The sequence below is a fragment of the Delphinus delphis genome, chromosome 3, assembly GCF_949987515.2.
Source record: "Delphinus delphis chromosome 3, mDelDel1.2, whole genome shotgun sequence".
Lineage (NCBI taxonomy): Eukaryota > Metazoa > Chordata > Mammalia > Artiodactyla > Delphinidae > Delphinus > Delphinus delphis.
Genome location: NC_082685.1, coordinates 47,997,126 through 48,014,546, shown reverse-complemented (window position 1 = coordinate 48,014,546; position 17,421 = coordinate 47,997,126). Strand labels below are relative to the sequence as shown.

General features: G+C 42.0%; 1 protein-coding gene and 1 long non-coding RNA gene across 7 annotated transcripts in view; one reads left to right on the top strand and one right to left on the bottom strand.

Annotated features, from left to right (window-relative positions):
- The window catches only part of AFAP1L1 (actin filament associated protein 1 like 1), a 73,380-nt gene extending 56,698 nt beyond the window's left edge, over positions 1-16,682 (top strand). For all 4 annotated transcript variants that reach the window (XM_060008571.1, XM_060008570.1, XM_060008573.1 and 1 more), the window contains exons 16-19: positions 7,283-7,447; positions 9,839-10,017; positions 12,255-12,383; positions 14,379-16,682. In XM_060008571.1, coding sequence (XP_059864554.1) covers positions 7,283-7,447; positions 9,839-10,017; positions 12,255-12,383; positions 14,379-14,402 — 497 coding nt within the window. In that variant the 3' untranslated portion in view covers positions 14,403-16,682. The remainder of the gene's footprint in view (positions 1-7,282; positions 7,448-9,838; positions 10,018-12,254; positions 12,384-14,378) is intronic.
- Positions 1-17,421, bottom strand: part of LOC132423168 (uncharacterized) — a 122,950-nt gene that overhangs the window by 104,513 nt on the left and 1,016 nt on the right. For all 3 annotated transcript variants that reach the window (XR_009518944.1, XR_009518946.1, XR_009518945.1), the window contains exon 2: positions 5,289-5,464. This is a non-coding gene — a long non-coding RNA (uncharacterized lncRNA). The remainder of the gene's footprint in view (positions 1-5,288; positions 5,465-17,421) is intronic.

Here is a 17,421-nt window from a genome sequence, read left to right as displayed (position 1 = left end):
AGATGACATGATACTATACACAGAGAATCCTAAAGACGCTACCAGAAAACTACTAGAGCTCAGCAGTGAATTTGGTAAAGTTGCAGGATACAAAATTAATACACAGAAATCTCTTGCGTTTCTATACACTAACAATGAAAGATCAGAAAGAGAAATTAAGGAAACGATCCCATTTACCATCACATCAAAAAGAATAAAATAACTAGGAATAAACCTACCTAAGGAGACAAAAGACCTGTACTCTGAAAACTATGAGATGCTGATGAAAGAAATCAAAGATGACACAAACAGTTGGAAAGATATACCATGTTCTTGAATTCGAAGAATCAATAATGTCAAAATGACTATATTACCCAAGGCAATCTACAGACTCAATGCAATCCCTATCAAATTACCAATGGCATTTTTCACAGAACTGGAAAAAAAATTTTTTTTAATTAGTATGGAAACACAAAAGACCCCGAATAGCCAAAACCGAGCTAGAAAAACAGACCTGGAGGACTCACGCTCCCTCACTTCAGACTATGCTACAAAGCTACAGTCATCAAAACGGTATGGTACTGGCACAAAAACAGAAATATAGATTAATGGAACAGGGTAGAAAGCCCAGAAATAATCCCACGCATCTATGGCCAACTAATCTATGACAAAGGAAGCAAGACTATAAAATGGAGGAAAGACGGTCTCTTCAATAAATGGTGCTGGGAAAACTGCACAGCTACATGTAAAAAAATGAAATTAGAACATTCTTTAAAAACACACACAAAATTAAACTCAAATTGGATTAAAGATCTAAATGTAAGACTAGATACTATAAAACTCTTAGAGGAAAACATAGGCAGAACACTCTATGACATAAATCGCAGCAATATCTTTTTGGATCCACCTCCTAGAGTAATGAAAATAAAAACAAAAATAAACAAATGGGACTTAAATAAACTTAAAAGTTTTTGCACAGCAAAGGAAACCATAAACAAAACAAAAAGACAACCCACAGAGTGGGAGAAAATATTTGCAAACAATGTGACCGACAAGGGATTAGTCTCCAAAATTTACAAACAGCTCATGTGGCTCAATATCAAAAAAACAAACAACCGTATCCAAAAATGGGCAGAAGGCCTAAATAGACATTTCTCCAAAGAAGATATACAGATTGCCAACAAACACATGAAAGGATGCTCAACATCACTAATCATTAGAGAAATGCAAATCAAAACTACAATGAGTTATCACCTCACACCAGTCACCTGGTGTGGCCAGAATGGCCATCATCAAAAAATGGCCATCATCAAAAAATCTACAAACAATAAATGCTGGAGAGGGTGATGGCCATCATCAGAATGGCCATCATCAAAAAATCTACAAACAATAAATGCTGGAGAGGTTGTGGAGAAAAGGGAACCCTCTTGCACTGTTGGTGGGAATGTAAATTGATACAGCCACTATGCAGAACAGTATGGAGGTTCCTTAAAAAACTAAAAATGAAATTACCATGTGATCCAGCAATCCCCCATGACTCCCACAAAGAGTCATGTACCACAATGTTCATTGCAGCACTATTTACGATAGCCAGGACACTGAAGCAACCTAAGTGTCCATCAACAGATGAATGGATAAAGAAGATGTGGCACATATACACAATGGAATATTACTCAGCCATAAAAAGAAACAAAATTGAGTTATTTATAGTGAGGTGGATGGACCTAGAATCTGTCATACAGAGTGAAGTAAGTCAGAAAGAGAAAAATATCATATGCTAACACATATATATATGGAATCTAAAAAAAAAAAAAAATGGCTCTGAAGAACCTAGGGGCAGGACAGGAATAAAGATGCAGACATAGAGAATGGACTTGAGGACATGGGGAGGGAGAAGGGTAAGCTGAGATGAAGTGAGAGAGTGGCATTGACATATATACACTACCAAATGTAAAATAGATAGCTAGTGGGAAGCAGCCACATGGCGCAGGGAGATCAGCTCGGTACTTTGTGACCACCTAGAGGGGTGGGATAGGGAGGGTGGGATAGGGAGGGTGAGAGGGAGACGCAAGAGGGAGGAGATATGGGGATATATGTATATGTACAGCTGATTCACTTTGTTATAGAGCATCAACTAACACAACAATGTAAATCAATTATACTCCAATAAAAATGTTTTTAAAAAAATGGGCAAAATGACCTAAAGAGACATTTCTCCAAAGAAGATATACAGGTGGCCAAGAGGCACATGAAATTATGCTCAACATTGCTAATTATTAGAGAAATGCAAATCAAAACTACAATGAGGTATCACCTCACACCGGTCAGAATGGCCATCATCAAAATGTCTACAAACAATGAATGCTGGAGAGGGTGTGGAGAAAAAGGAACCCTCGTACACTGTTGCGGGGAATGTAAATTGGTACAGCCACTATGAAGAACAGTATGGAGTTTCCTTAAAAAATGACATATAGAACTACCATGTAATCCAGCAATCCCACTCCTGGGTATATATCTGGAGAAAACCATAATTCAAAAAGATACATGGGGCTTCCCTGGTGGTGCAGTGGTTGAGAGTCCGCCTGCCGATGCAGGGCACGCGGGTTCATGCCCCAGTCCGGGAAGATCCCATATGCCACAGAGCGGCTGGGCCCATGAGCCATGGCTGCTGAGCCTGCGTGTCTGGAGCCTGTGCTCCGCAACGGGAGAAGCCACAGCAGTGAGAGGCCCGTGTACTGCAAAAAAAAAAAAAAAAAAAAAGATACATGCACCCCAATGTTCAGTGCAGCACTATTTACAACAGCCAAGACATGGAAGCAACCTAAATGTCCATTGACAGAGGAATGGATACAAAAGATGCAGTACATATACACAATGGAATATTACTCGGCCATAAAAAAGAATGAAATAATGCCATTTGCAGCAACATGGATGGATCTAGAGATTATCATACTGGGTGAATTAAGTCAGACAAAGACAAATATCATATGATATCACTCATATGTGGAATCTAATTTTTTAAAAATGATACAAATAAACTTATCTACAAAACAGAAACAGACTTACAGATAACAAAAAGCAAACTTATGGTTACCAAAGGGAAAATGTGGTGGGCGAGGTGGGGGGGAATCAGGAGCTTGGGATTAACATAGACACACTACTATATATAAGACAGATAACCAACAAGGACCAACTGTACAGCACAGGGAACTCTACTCAATATTCTGTGATAATCTATATGAGAAAAGAATCTGAAAAAGAATTAATATATGTATATGTATAACTGAATGACTTTGCCATACACCTGAAACTAATACAACATTGTAAATCAAATATACCCCAATAAAATTTAAAAACAAACAAACAAAAATGAATGGATAAAAAGATATGACATATACATATACTGTGAAATATTACTCAGCCATTAAAAAGAATGAAATCTGCCATCTGCAACAACATGGATGGCCTTAGAGGGTATTATGCTAAATGAAATAAGAGAGAGAAAGACAAATACATATGATTTCACTTGTATGTGGAATATAAAAAACAAAACAAACAAACATAACAGAAACAGAGTCAGAGATACAGAGAACAAACAGGTGGTTGTCAAAGGGGAGGAAAATGGGGGGAGGAGAAAGATGAGGGAGATTAAGAGGCACAAACTTCCTGCTATAAAATAAATGACTCATGGGTATGAAGTGAGTGCAGGAAATACAGTCAATAATTATATAATATCTTTGTATGGTGACAGATAGTAACTATACTTATCAGGGTGATCTTTTTTTTTTTTTTTTTTGGTAGTACGCGGGCCTCTCACTGTCGTGGCCTCTCCCGTTGCGGAGCACAGGCTCCGGACACACAGGCTCAGCGGCCATGACTCATGGGCCCAGCCGCTCTGCGGCATGTGGGATTTTCCCAGACCGGGGCACGAACCCGTGTCCCCTGCATCGGCAGGCGGACTCTCAACCACTGCGCCACCAGGGAAGCCCATGGCAATCATTTTTAAATGTACAGAAATATCAAATCACTATGAGGTATACCAGGAACTAACATATAATATGGTAGGTCAAATACAGTTCAAAAACAAACTTATAGGAAGAGAGATCAGATTTGTGGTTACCAGAGGCAGGGGTTACAGAGAGGGAAACTGGATGAAGGTAGTCAAAGGGTACAATCTTCCAGTTACAAGATAAATACCAGGGATGCAATACACAACATGACAAATATAATTAACACTGTTGTACATAATATATGAAAGTGAAAAGAGTAAATTCTACGAGTTCTCATCACAAGGAAAAAATTTTTTTTCTATTTCTTTAATTTTGCATCTATACAAGATAATGGATGTTCACTAAACTTACTGTGGTAATCATTTTATGATGTATGTAGGTCAAATCATTATGCAGTACACCTTAAACTTACACAGTGCTATATGTCAATTATGATTTCAATAAAACTGAGAGAAAAAAAAATCTGAGAAATGTCACCGCCAAGAGGAGCCTAAGGAAATACAATGACTAAATGTAATGTAGTAGCTCTGCAACAGAAAAAGGACATTAGGTAAAATCTAAGTAAATCTAATGAACTTTAGTTAAAAAAAACGAAAGGAAAGGAAGATGACAATGTCCTATCAAATGGCTCAAGGGTACATTTGAACTGGCAAAAGAATCAGTAAACCTGAAGATAGATCGACAGAGATTATGCATTCCAAATAACAGAGAGAAAAGAGAACAAAGAAAAATGAACAGAGCCTCAAAGAAATATGAGGCACCATTAAGTGCACTAACATATGCATAAAGGGAGCATTAGAAGGAGAAAAGAAAGAGAAAGGAGCATAAAAAATATTAAAAGAAATAATGGCTGAAAAGTTGCCAAATTTATTGAAATCATTAATTTATATATCCAGGGAGCTCAGTGAAGTTCCAGTAGGATAAAGGCAAAGAGATCCAAGAAAGACACATCATGCTCAAAATGCTAAAGCCAAAGACAAGAAGAAAATCTTGAAAGCAGAAGAGAAAATCAACTGATCACTTACAAAGGATCCCAATAACATTAATAGCTGACTTCTCATCAGACACAATGGAAGGTTTGCCCCTAACATCACCTGGACTATTATTCACCAATAAAAAGGAATGAAGTACTGATACATACTACAACATTTATGTATTAGTTACATTACTAACTTGGACACTAAATATTCCTTTTTTCCTTCATTATGGAGGCCCAGATTTTTCTGGAAGGTGCTTGGGCAGTTCTGTTTTATCACTAATACTGTAAGACCCACAGAATTGTAGCTCCTTAAAACTTACCGATTAGAAACAATCTAGTTTGCCTCTTTACCACCATTTGAGTGACTCAAGCATTACAGGGTTGGGTATGAAGTAAGCTGCTCTCTGTGGTGCTGACACATCAAGGTGGACCAGGGTGATGGCTCCCAAAGCTGAGTCTACTTGCTGGTTTAGTCCCGAAGGAAGTTTTTACTCATCTGCAATGAAATGAGAAAAATAAGCACAGTGCATAAAGTTTTTCATAAAGTTAATGGTATTCAGTATAAACAACTACTTTATTGTACATTTGTGTCCAACTCAGGATGTTAAAATATTATTTTAACCCAGAAAATAAATAGAAAATAGTGGGAATAACAATATTGGTAGTTTTAAGGTCCTTACCTGATACAACATAATGGTGACAACCCTTTGTTGGTATCCCTATTTATTTTACCAGTCTACAAAATCCAAAAGTCTGAGAGCCAACTCCCTTGGGATGCCATTGTGTAACTGGGAAATATGGGGAGCCATGCGTCCCCTTCTCTGTCCTCCATGCTTTATTTATAATGAGGCTTGAATTGCAGGGTAGTTGTAGGAGGAACTGATTTTTGCATACGTCATGGGTGACCACTGCAATCCCTACAGAGCTGGAGAGACAAGACCCCCAATTATCAGCAAACCATGGGAATCGCTCCACACCCCACCTACAAAGGACTATGTGTGGCTGTCTGTAGCATAAAAATATAAATAAAACTTTCACTGAGAGGTTGGACTACGACCTTGCCCAAGCTAAGGTAGTATTGCATAGCATGGACCCTGGAGTTAGACAGACATGAGTTCAAACCTGGGCTCTTCCATAATTAGCAGTGAGACCTAACCTCTTTGTGCCTCAGTTTCCCAACAATAAAGTAGAGCTAATAATAGTGAGTTTTGTGAGGATTAAATACAAATGCATATAAATAGCATAGTATATAGTAAATGGTCAATAAATTTTTGCCATAATAATTTGTAGCTATTGTCCACCATAGTGTAGAGCCTACAGTAGACTATGAGGTCCCTCTCTCCCCCCACCCATTTCTCAGTAATAAAATGGGCAATGCCTGACTTTAGCTGCAGTTCTCAATTCTCTGTAGATGAGTTACACGTAGCTGTTTCTTTATCTTATATGTACCAAGAGTTAACTATAAAAATGCCCTTTTAAAACCAAAGTGTGGGACTTCCCTGGTGGTGCAGTGGTTAAGAATCCGCCTGCCAATGCAGGGGACATGGTTCTAGCCCTGGTCCAGGAAGATCCCACATGCCGTGGAGCAACTAAGCCCATGCGCCACAACTACTGAGCCTGCGGTCTAGAGCCCACAAGCCACAACTACTGAAGCCCGCACACCTAGAGCCCATGCTCTGCAACAAGAGAAGACACCGCGATGAGAAGCCAGAGCACTGCAACAAAGAGTAGCCCCTGTTCACCATAAATAAAGCCCACGCACAGCAACGAAGACCCAATGCAGCCAAAAATAAATAAATAAAATAAATTTATTTAAAAAAATTCTAAAACCGAAGTGTGTATGCATCACAAAATTTGTTTTACATTATTATTATTATCTAACATTTACTAAGCACTATTTGCCAGGTACTATACTAAGTACTTTTCATGAATTACCTCTTTTAAACCTTATCACAATGCCAAGAGGTAAATTTGATTGATACCCACATTTACAAGTGAGGAAAGTAAAGCCTAGGGGGAAGGCACAAAAACACCACATTCACTTTGCCTGATGTCACACAACCAGTAAAGGGCAAAAGAAAACACAGACCTTGATTTGTCCGGTCCTAAAGCCCTTACTCCTCATCTCTTTGCACTACTGCCTCCGTTTGGCTCCTTGTTTCCTCTCCTTCACATTAAATATATCCAGGGGGTATAGACCTAAATATTCCCATTTTATAGACAGACAGACTGAGGCTGAGAGAGAAGCTAACACCTCCCAAGTACTCTCACCAGAGCTCAGAATTGAGGGCCTTTTCCTGCTTCATCTCTGCAGGTGCCCATCAATATAAGTACGGTAAGAACCGAGCTGAGGAGGATGCCAGGAGGTACCTGGTAGAAAAAGAAAAGCTGGAGAAAGAGAAAGAGACAATCCGGACAGAGCTGATGACACTGCGGCAGGAAAAGAGGGAACTAAAGGAAGCCATTCGGAACAGCCCAGGTACCTATGTGGGTGTGGTCCTGAGCACAAGGGGGTCTCATCCTTGACACCTCCCCTGGCATCTGCCACCTGGTTTCTTACCAGGAACAGGTGGGCTTCTCCTCCCCTTTCTCCTCCTCCCTCCCCTCCCCCTCCTCCTCCCTCCTCCTCCCCCTCCTCCTCCCTCCTCCTCCCCCTCCTCCTCCTCCTCATCATCATCTCTCCTGACTAATGGAAGCGCCACTGATTTAATAACTGCTTTTAGAGTGAGAAGATGAAGAAGCGTACAAATGTGTACACTTAAAGTGGTAAAATGAGATCTGATTTTAGAAATGCTAAAATGTGAAAAACAGAGTGTGCCTTAGAATCATGGACGAGATATTCTGAACCTCACATTAACTCATTCATTCACAGATATGCACTGAGCACCCAAATGTGTGATACATTGGTTCACATACTGGGAATAATGGATGGTGACACTTTACCAGGATCTTCTTCTGAAATCCAGGACCGTGGCCTCTGCAGGCTCTGCATGCCCTGGGCTCCTCTGCACCCCACTTTCTGCTGTGTTTCTGTTGAATTCTCGCTATAGCTGCAGTTCAGCACACTTTCAGACTGAGGTTTCTGAACATGCTGGAGGGAACAGAGGTCCTGTCCTTATAAAGAATACATCCAAGGTCGCATAGCCCCATGAGAATCTGATGGAACCTATGGACCCTTTCCTAACAGAGAAAACCCCCACAGATCACAATGTTGCAAATAATATCAGGAGCTCCTGTGCCCCCAGAGTCATAGATTGCCTAGGAGTCCACGAGCCTCAGGTTGAGAAGTTCTGGCTTAAAGACTTGCTCTGTGTGGCTAGGAACCAGAATCAATGGGAAGAAGGCACATAAAGGCAGTTTGGTTTCTGGGCTTCCCCGGTGGCTCAGTGGTTAAGAATCCACCTGCCAATGCAGGGGACACGGGTTCGAGCCCTGGTCTGGGAAGATCCCGCATGCCGTGGAGCAACTAAGCCCGTGTGCCACGATTACTGAGCCTGCGTGCCATAACTACTGAGCCCGCGTGCCACAACTACTGAAGCCTGTGCACCTAGAGCCCATGCTCCACAACAAGAGAAGTCATTGCAATAAGAAGACTGCGCACCACAATAAAGAGTAGCCCCCGCTCGTCACAACTAGAGAAAGTCTGTGTGCAGCTATGAAGACCCAACGCAGCCAAAAATAGATAAAATAAAATTTTTTTAATTATTTTTTAAAAAAAGGCACTTTGGTTTCAATATAAAGAACTTCCTAAGAGTCAGAATAGGGTTTGGAGCAGGTCAACTTGACAGTCCAAACTTGTCCTGCTCAGTTTTTTTCTACAGCATATCAGTTTTTGACATCTTAGATTATTTATTATATTTATTATATTGTTTTCTCTCCCTCCCTCTCTCTCTGTCTCTCTCTCTCACACACACACACACACAATTGTAAGTTCAATAAGGGCAAAGATCTTTGCCTGTTTTGTTCACTGATATGTCCCAAGGGCACAGAACTGTGCCCAGTACCTTGCAAGCACTCAATAACTATTAACTGAATGAATGAATGAACGAATGAACAAATGAATGAAAAGAACAACCATTACTAGAAAACCCTCCAGTGCAGCCTCCTCAGGACAAACAATGGAACTAATCTTTAAACGTGGTAAGATCCAAAACAGCTCTTGGCACAAAGAAGGTCCTAATATAGGTTTGTTGGCTTAAACTGAATAAGCAGCAAAATCCTAGCAGGAACTTGTGATCAATGTAAAGCCTGTCTTACGATTCTTGGTTACAAGTAAGAGAAACCAAAGTGAAACTGGCTTAGAAATGAAAAGAAAAATGTAATTGGAAACTTAAGTGATCAGATATACCAAGGTCCAGGGACTTAAATGATGTCACCAGGAAACATATTTCTCTAATTCTTGCTTCTGCCTTCCCCTACATTGGTTTCATTCTCTGCCCCTCATGGTGGTATAAAGGCTACACAGCTCTAGCCATCACCGAATCCGTGCAGCCACTCCAGCAGAGAGGCTTCTCTTCCCAATAGCCCCCATAAACACCTTGGGATTCACTTTGATTGAACCAGCTTTGATCCCTCAACCAACCACTGTGACCAAAAAATGAGATATAATTAAGGGCCAGGTCTAAGTTATGTGCCAATCCCCTGAACTAGGAGTGAAGTCAGCCCCAGCCAAACTACAGGGAATGAAGATAAAAACCACACACCCCTGCATGGAGCTGGAATCCCAGGTCCAAAGTCCATCCCTTAACAAGGAGTGAGGCCTGGAAAGGCCCTCTGGGAAGGCAGACTAGGGCCTGAGGCCCTGCCAAACTCCCTGATGCTTCTGGCCAAACCAGGCTCAGCTATTTCTCATAGATGTCTTTGGACACAGGGGCAAAGTTAAAAGGTCTGGAAGAGGCCTTGGCCACCCTGGAAGCTCAGTGTCGGGCGAAGGAAGAGGGCCGTATTGACCTGGAGCTGCGGCTGGTGGCTGTGAAGGAGCACTTGCAGCAGTCCCTGGCAGGGGGCCCAGCCCTGGGACTCTGCGTGAACAGCAAGAACAAGAGCGGGGTGAGTCTACTCCCTTTTGCACCAGGGGCAGCTGCTCCTCAATACCCTCATATGCTACAGATCTTCATGATCATTCTTTGGGGGTAGGAGTTATGCTTATCTACAAATGAGAAAGCTGAGGCCCTAAGAGGAGAGGAAACATGCCATAAGTGGCACAGCTATGAAAGAGACTCTTGGAGCAAGTTCTCTGGCCTGTGTTCTCTCCACTGAAGCACTACTATTTGACTTTTTATACTGAATGTGATCTTAGAAGTGGCCTGGGGGTTACTGATAATAATAATATACTATACTGAATAACAAAATTGTATTGCTCAAGTTTGTTATTCTTTTTTTTTTTTTTTTTTGCGGTACGCGGGCCTCTCACTGTTGTGGTCTTTCCCATTGCGGAGCACAGGCTCCGGACGCACAGGCTCACCGGCCATGGCTCACGGGCCCAGCCGCTCCGCGGCATGTGGGATCCTCCCAGACCGGGGCACAAACCCGCGTCCCCTGCATCGCCAGGCGGACTCTCAACCACTGCGCCACCAGGGAAGCCCCAAGTTTGTTATTCTTATTCAAGTACAGGTTAAGATGCTGTACTGGCCGATTGTACCATAGGCCAGTACAGCATCTTAACCTGTATGATGTCACACAATCTTCGCAGCAGTCCTATGAGGTAGTACTATGTGTATTCACCCCATATGACAGACAAGGAAACTAAGGTTCAGATGTTGCATTATGTGCTCAAGGTCACTCAGTTAAGTGGGAGACAGGATCCCAAACCCAGGAAGTCTGACTCCAGAGCCTTGCTTTAGCCACCAGGCACATGCCCTCTCCTAGGATCCCCAGTGTACCAGTCCCTGTACTCAGGGCTTTGAATCCATTATCTCTAATGCTCCCAGCAACCATCACCTTGAATGGGATGTCCTCAGGGAGAACTTCACGGACCTCAGTCTGTATCAGTGTCTCAACCTCAGCATTACTGCCAATAATTTTTTGTAGGACTGTCATGTGCATTGTAAGGTATTTAGTAGCATCCCTAGCCTCTACCCACTTGATGCCAGTAGCTCCATGCCCAGTTATGACGACCAAAAGTGTCTCCAGAAATTGCCAAATGTCCGCTGGGAGGACAAAATTGCCCCCATTTGGGAACCACTGGTCTAACCTAACAGTCCCATCTGTTATTCTGCCTCACAGCACTTAACCACAATTTGTGTGTGAATATATGTATATGTATACATGTATATATAGTATATTCATGTCCTTACATTCTGTCTCCCCCACTAGATTGTATTTTTATTAAGAACTGGACTATGTCTGTTTTGTTTATCATTATAGCTCTAGTCCTTCAGAATCTGAAAAATAGTAGAAGTACAATAAATGTTTGTCAAATGAATAAACGTTATACCTGCTTTTACACAAGGAAATGGAGGCTCAGAGAGATGAAATAACTGGTCTGATAAGTGTGAGTTGTCATTGGGAACAGTATTCCTATTGCTGTCCTAGGTCAGGCCACACCTCATGACTCTAAAGCCAGAGCAGTTTCTTCCACTCCTACACTTCTACTCCCAGGGGCATTTCCAACCTCATTTACAGAAGAAGGGCTTAGGGGCTAGGGACAAAACAACTTCCCAGAGTCACAGAGAGCTCGTGGAGGAGTAGAAGTGGTTCCCTCATCCCAGCTGCTTCCTCCCACCAGCATGCCCTGATGTTCACATTCCACGGGGCTTTTCTCTCCACTTTTGATCCTTGTGATGGCCTTTGGAGACAGAGAGTCTTCTCGAAATTCCCTAGAGGCTCAGCCATTAGTATGTCACACTCAAGGAACTACATCCAGCAAGGTACTAAGCAATCACCTGGAAAATATGAGTAAAGGCAGTGTAGAAAATGTGAAGGAATACAGGAGAGAGGTTGAGACAGGACTGTGGGATTTGAATCCCAACTGTCTCACTCACCAGCCTTATGGCCTTGAGCAGCGACTTGACCTTCTCATTTTCCTTATCTGTAAAATGGGACATAATAATAGTACATGCTTTATAGGATTGAAAAGGCTAGATGAGCTAACCTGGTCCATAGTGAGGGTTCAGTAATTTTAATTTTAGTAATTTTAGTCATTATCTTTATTCCAAGGCCCTCAAGTATCTTTTACCCCTCACCCTGTTTGATGCTGACATGTTTGCATAGTGCCTTCTTGGCAGGCTGGGTGTAAGTAGTGAGCACTAGACCTCACCTATGTAACTATTTCTTGTCATCAACAGGAAACTGCAAATAAACCCCAGAACAATGCCCCAGAGCAACCTCTCCCTGTCAATTGTGTTTCTGAACTGCGGAAGAGGAGCCCATCCATTGTAACCTCCAACCAAGGAAGAGTGCTACAAAAAGCCAAGGTACAGCCATAGATCAGCTAATCAAAATTCAGAGATCTGGAAGCTTCCTTTCTATGGAACCCCACCAAGAACTAAAAAGTCAGCTAGTGAGAAAGGCAGAGAACTGCCAATATATCCATGCAGTAAAACTCATGAACTTTGCTCAGAGGGCAAGACCTTCAAATCTCCTTCAGAACCTACTTATTCTTTCTTAACACATAGTTCTAACAAGCTTTGGTTTCTGAGCCTACAATATGTTTTGAGACATGAAAGGCCCCATTTTGTAGGTGAGGAAACTAAGAGAAGGGACTTGCCCAAGGTTATGCAGGGCATCAATGAGAGAGCTGGGATGCAAAGCCATCTCTTCCAAGTCCATAGCTCACTCCATGATACTGGTCCACAGTACTATCTCTGAAACTTGTGTTTCAGAACTTCTTGAATTTTAGAAAGGTAATATGGTGCATATACTATATATGATGAAAAACCCCAAGTTCTCAGGAGGTACTCTGTAAGCAAACACGTTGATAATTCTATAGCAAGACACATGAATATTCACATCACATTGAATAAACACGTTACAAACAGCCTCATATCAGTTCAGGTCAGGTTTTGCCACTAAATGAGTTTGTGCCAAAACACTTAAAAAATGTTTTGGTTTCAGAGCTCTCTGGATTTCAGAATTACAGATAAGAAAGTGTAGACCTGAAAAACAAATACCTGAGCATTAGGACATGAGATTAGAGAAGTAACCAGCCGAAGGCCAGATCATCTAGATCAGACATCAGCAAACTTTTTCTGGAAAGGGCCAGACAGTAAATATTTGCAGCTTTGTGGACACATGGTCTCTTTCACAAGTCACCTCTGCCATCATAGCAAGAAAGTAGCCACAGACAATATGTAAACGAATGATTAACATGGCTGTGTCCCAATAAAACTTTGTTCATGGACACTGAGATTTGAATTTCATATAAATTTCAGGTGTCATAAAAAACTATTCTTTTTTTTAAAAAAAAACACATTTAAAATCTGAAAAGTCATAGCTGGTGGGTCATACAGAAACATGTAGTGAGCCAGATTTGGCCCATGAGCCATAGTTTGCTTCTCCTTGATCCTTGTAGGCCATTGGAAGAACTTTGGATTTTGTTCTAACATAATGGAAAGTCACTGGCAAATTCTGACCAAGGAATTTTTAGATATGAATTACATTTTTAAAAGATCATTCTGACTACTATGTTGAGAATGGATGAGGGGGTAAGAAAGATCAGTTAGAAGAAGTAACCTTGATGAGAGATTAGAAAGGTTTAGTTGAGGTGATAGTAACTAGCTGGCTTTGGAGGTAGAGCAGAAGGATTTGCTGATGAGGATGTGGAGGATGAGGAAAAGAAAGAAATCAAGGATGACCCCTAGGTCACTGCCCTGAGCAACTGCAGTCAAGGTGGTGAAGACGTGAGAGGGGCAGGTTGGGAATGGAGAATCCTCCCACCAAGAATTTTCTAACCACCATCTTCTGCCCTGGTTCACCCCATCCCCTCCAGGGCTGGCTGGAAATGCCATGGATTTTTTAATAGGTAAAAAGCCATTCACTGCTGGCCCTGACTTCAGTATTCATCTCGGGTGAACTCCTAGACAGCCCTGGGAGAACGAACAGAGCCCTGTGGGTTGCCTGCCCTCACCCTTCCTTACCAAGCTGCTTTGGCCTGTCTCCCATCAGTCTCCTACCGCAACCAAGGTGCTGTGGAAAAGCACTGATGCAGTCCCCACTCCCCAACTTCTTCTGGGCCCCAGTTTTCTTGTCTGAGAAAGACAAACTGTAGTGTTTGAACCCCCTTAGAGATGAGACCCAGCATGGAGAAATGACTTACCCAAGGCCAAAGAAAGGGAGTGGGACTAGGACCCATGACTCTGTGATCTGGCCATGGAGATCTTTATATAATTAGGTGCAGTGGTATGTTTTCATCCTGCAGGTTACACTAGAATATTTAACAAACTGATACTTCCTGTCTTTCTGTACTTCAGGAATGGGAAATGAAGAAGACCTAGAAAGAGGATGAGGATTTCATCCAAAGGAGATAACACCTTGTCCATCCAAGGCAGAAATGCTTTTTTCACAAAGAGACATCAGAAGACTGGAAGTAGCCCACACTCTCTGGGGCACCCAAAAGACCAGCCTTTATTGTCTGCATGATTATAGGGGACATGGGGAGGGAAGAAGGAGGAGAGAAGAGGGAAATGGAGGGCATCCTTATAACTTTACAGAGGGTGGAAATAGGGGTGGAGGGAGACAGAAATCTGCACAGTCGTAAAGGTTTTGTTAAATGTCTTTGCCTTCCCTTCTAAAGAAGAAATGAAAGCACATGTGAATAAGCCATTCCATCCCATTCTCAGCATCCCATTCCCAGTCCTCAGGAAAAAGGAAAGCAGTGCTGAGGCATCGGTGGTACAGTATAAAGGGACAGGACTTGATCAGATGATATCTGATCAAGGCAAGATAAATAGGCTGAAAAATCAATAGTTATCCCTAACTTGCATGAAGTGAACAAAAACTACAGAGATCATGTAAATTCTACAATCATTCCTCATGATTATAGAATCCTCATGATGCAGAAACTAGAATCCCTGATTTGAGTGTTTACAAATCAGAGATCTGGCAAAGAGGGGTTCAGCAGCTGACATACTTTAAGCTCACAGTGCTACTCAGTGACAAGAGCATGGATTTCTAATGTCCACAGGATATTGCAGGCATTGTAGGATGGGGTCATTTGCTATCAATCAAATCCCCTACCTAATTTATATGGCACTCAGGCTCTGGGAGCTATGGCTAGAAATCCAGGTGACACTCCTTGTCTTTAACCTTACCTTGCACTTGGAGGCCCACCAGTCTGCCCTTTCATACCTGCTATCAAGTATAACTATCATGGAGAACCAAGAGGATGGTGGCTTATTTCTGCCACAGGGGTGCTAAACTTTTCACAGACACTTGATAGTTTTATAGGGGAGCAAGGACCTCAAGTCCCAGGCAGTCTCCTAACTGCGCCACTCACTACTTTCTCAACACTGTAGGCACTTTATAGGTCTTTACCACCTTTCCCTCCAATAAAGATAAAACCATTTAACTGTATAAGCTTAGAGGTTAGCTCAAGAGGAAAGAAGAGAAATCCCAGAATAACCTCTGGACACTTTGCTAGAGGCTACACACACTTTTCTTAACTAAGACTTTACATACTTGAGCCTCACCCAAACTTTATCACCCTCTGAGGTAGCTAGAGACCAAAGCAAGTAAAATAACCTGACCAAAAGCACCTGGCTGCCAAAGGCAGAACTTAAGACTCAGGACTAATGAGCCTGGATCCAGACAAGGCTGCTTGAGCCCTGCCTCTGCCACTTACCAGCTGTGACTTTGAACTCTCTGATTGCTTTCCTTACCTGTGAAAACCATGTTAACAATTGTACTCTTCTCCCGAGAATACTGGGGGAAAACCAGGTTAACAACTATACTTTCCTCCCAAGACTGCTGGGGGAATTCAATGAGTTGATACACAGGAAACATCTTGTACAGCATCCAAGAATAGGAAATGTTCAGCCATAGTGGTTCTTCTTATTAGCTAGATAAGAAACACCTGACTCAAAATCCCGTGTCCTTTCCACTGAAGAAGAAATGACTTTCATGTGGTTATTATGACCACCAAAAGCTAAAAGGCAACCAATCTATAACTAACAGCTTTCATCCAGATGCCACCTGAGTGTCTTCAGTAACAAAGGAGTTCACATAATCTGAATTGTCAATGTTCTTTTTTAAAATGTGGGTCCTGGAATGGCACCCAAAAATCCAACTGTGTCTGCAGTGTGTCACATTCTTTCTTATGCAGTTATTTTGAGGTTAAGTGTCTTTTGCCATCAATACATCTTGGCTCTTTGAGAGGGGGTACCCTAGGAAATTAATAATTAACATTTATTGAGCACTCACCACACATCAGACGCTGTTAGCCATGACTGGCTACACAGGCATACAACCTGTGCAGTCAACCCCACACCTAGCAGGGCCCTGTGCTTGTTTTATTGCTCTGCTGTTACTCTCTCAGTAATTTCGAACAAGGGGCTCCACACTTTCCTTTTGCCTTTTATGTAGCCGATCCTGGTGCTAACTAATTACTTTTCTAGGTATTATCCCTTTAATCTTTACTAAAACCCTGTGAGATAGGTTCTATTAACCCAGTTTTCATAGTTCAGGAAATGGAAGCCCAGAGAGGTTAGGTAACTTGCTAAAGCCCACAATTAGGAAGTGGGAGAGCCCGCACCTGAATACATGAAGTCTGACCCTAAAACTCCCCTCCTCTTAGTTCCAAGGCTCTATTTCACTCATGTCTCCCCCTCCTCTTGCACTGCAGTATTCAGAAGCACACAGTCACTTAATAGATGAATAAGTGGATGCAGCACATTTGGTGTAACTTAGCTAAGAGAAGTGTTAACAAAATGGCTAAAACATGGATGCCAGTTCTGGTTTGGTTGTTTTTTCAAAGTGTAGGGTCATGGTTCTAAAGTAGACTTGAAGTTCCATCCTCCCCAACACTGCAAAGTGTTTGGACTATCAGATTTCTAGTATCACTGGATCCTCAGTGGGGGTCTTTGAGCAGGTTCACCAACCTCTCTGGGCCTTAGTTTTCTCATAGGTAAAAGAGGATCATAATCCCTCCTTAAACCATGCTGTTCTTTTCCTGGGGCCAAAAGGAAACAGAAGGTTGCTGGTTACAACACATTTGAGCTAGGCCCTGGATAGAATATAAGGATGCAGAAGACGCTAGCTTTGTCCTTATGGAACTCACGGACAGGCAGAGAAAAAATATGACCCAAATAGCTACCGTACAAGTAAGCCATCCTGTGGTGAAGATTCAGAATGTTGAAGGCACACTTCCCATCTCTTAAAAAAATTTTTTTTGACATTAGGGACTATCCAGTGACTAGTCTGGCAACTCCAAGTGCCCTCAACCCCAATCACCAGTCCGTTCTCACAACCTGTCAGTTTTCCATACTAAATCTCTCTAAAATTCATCCACTTCTTCCT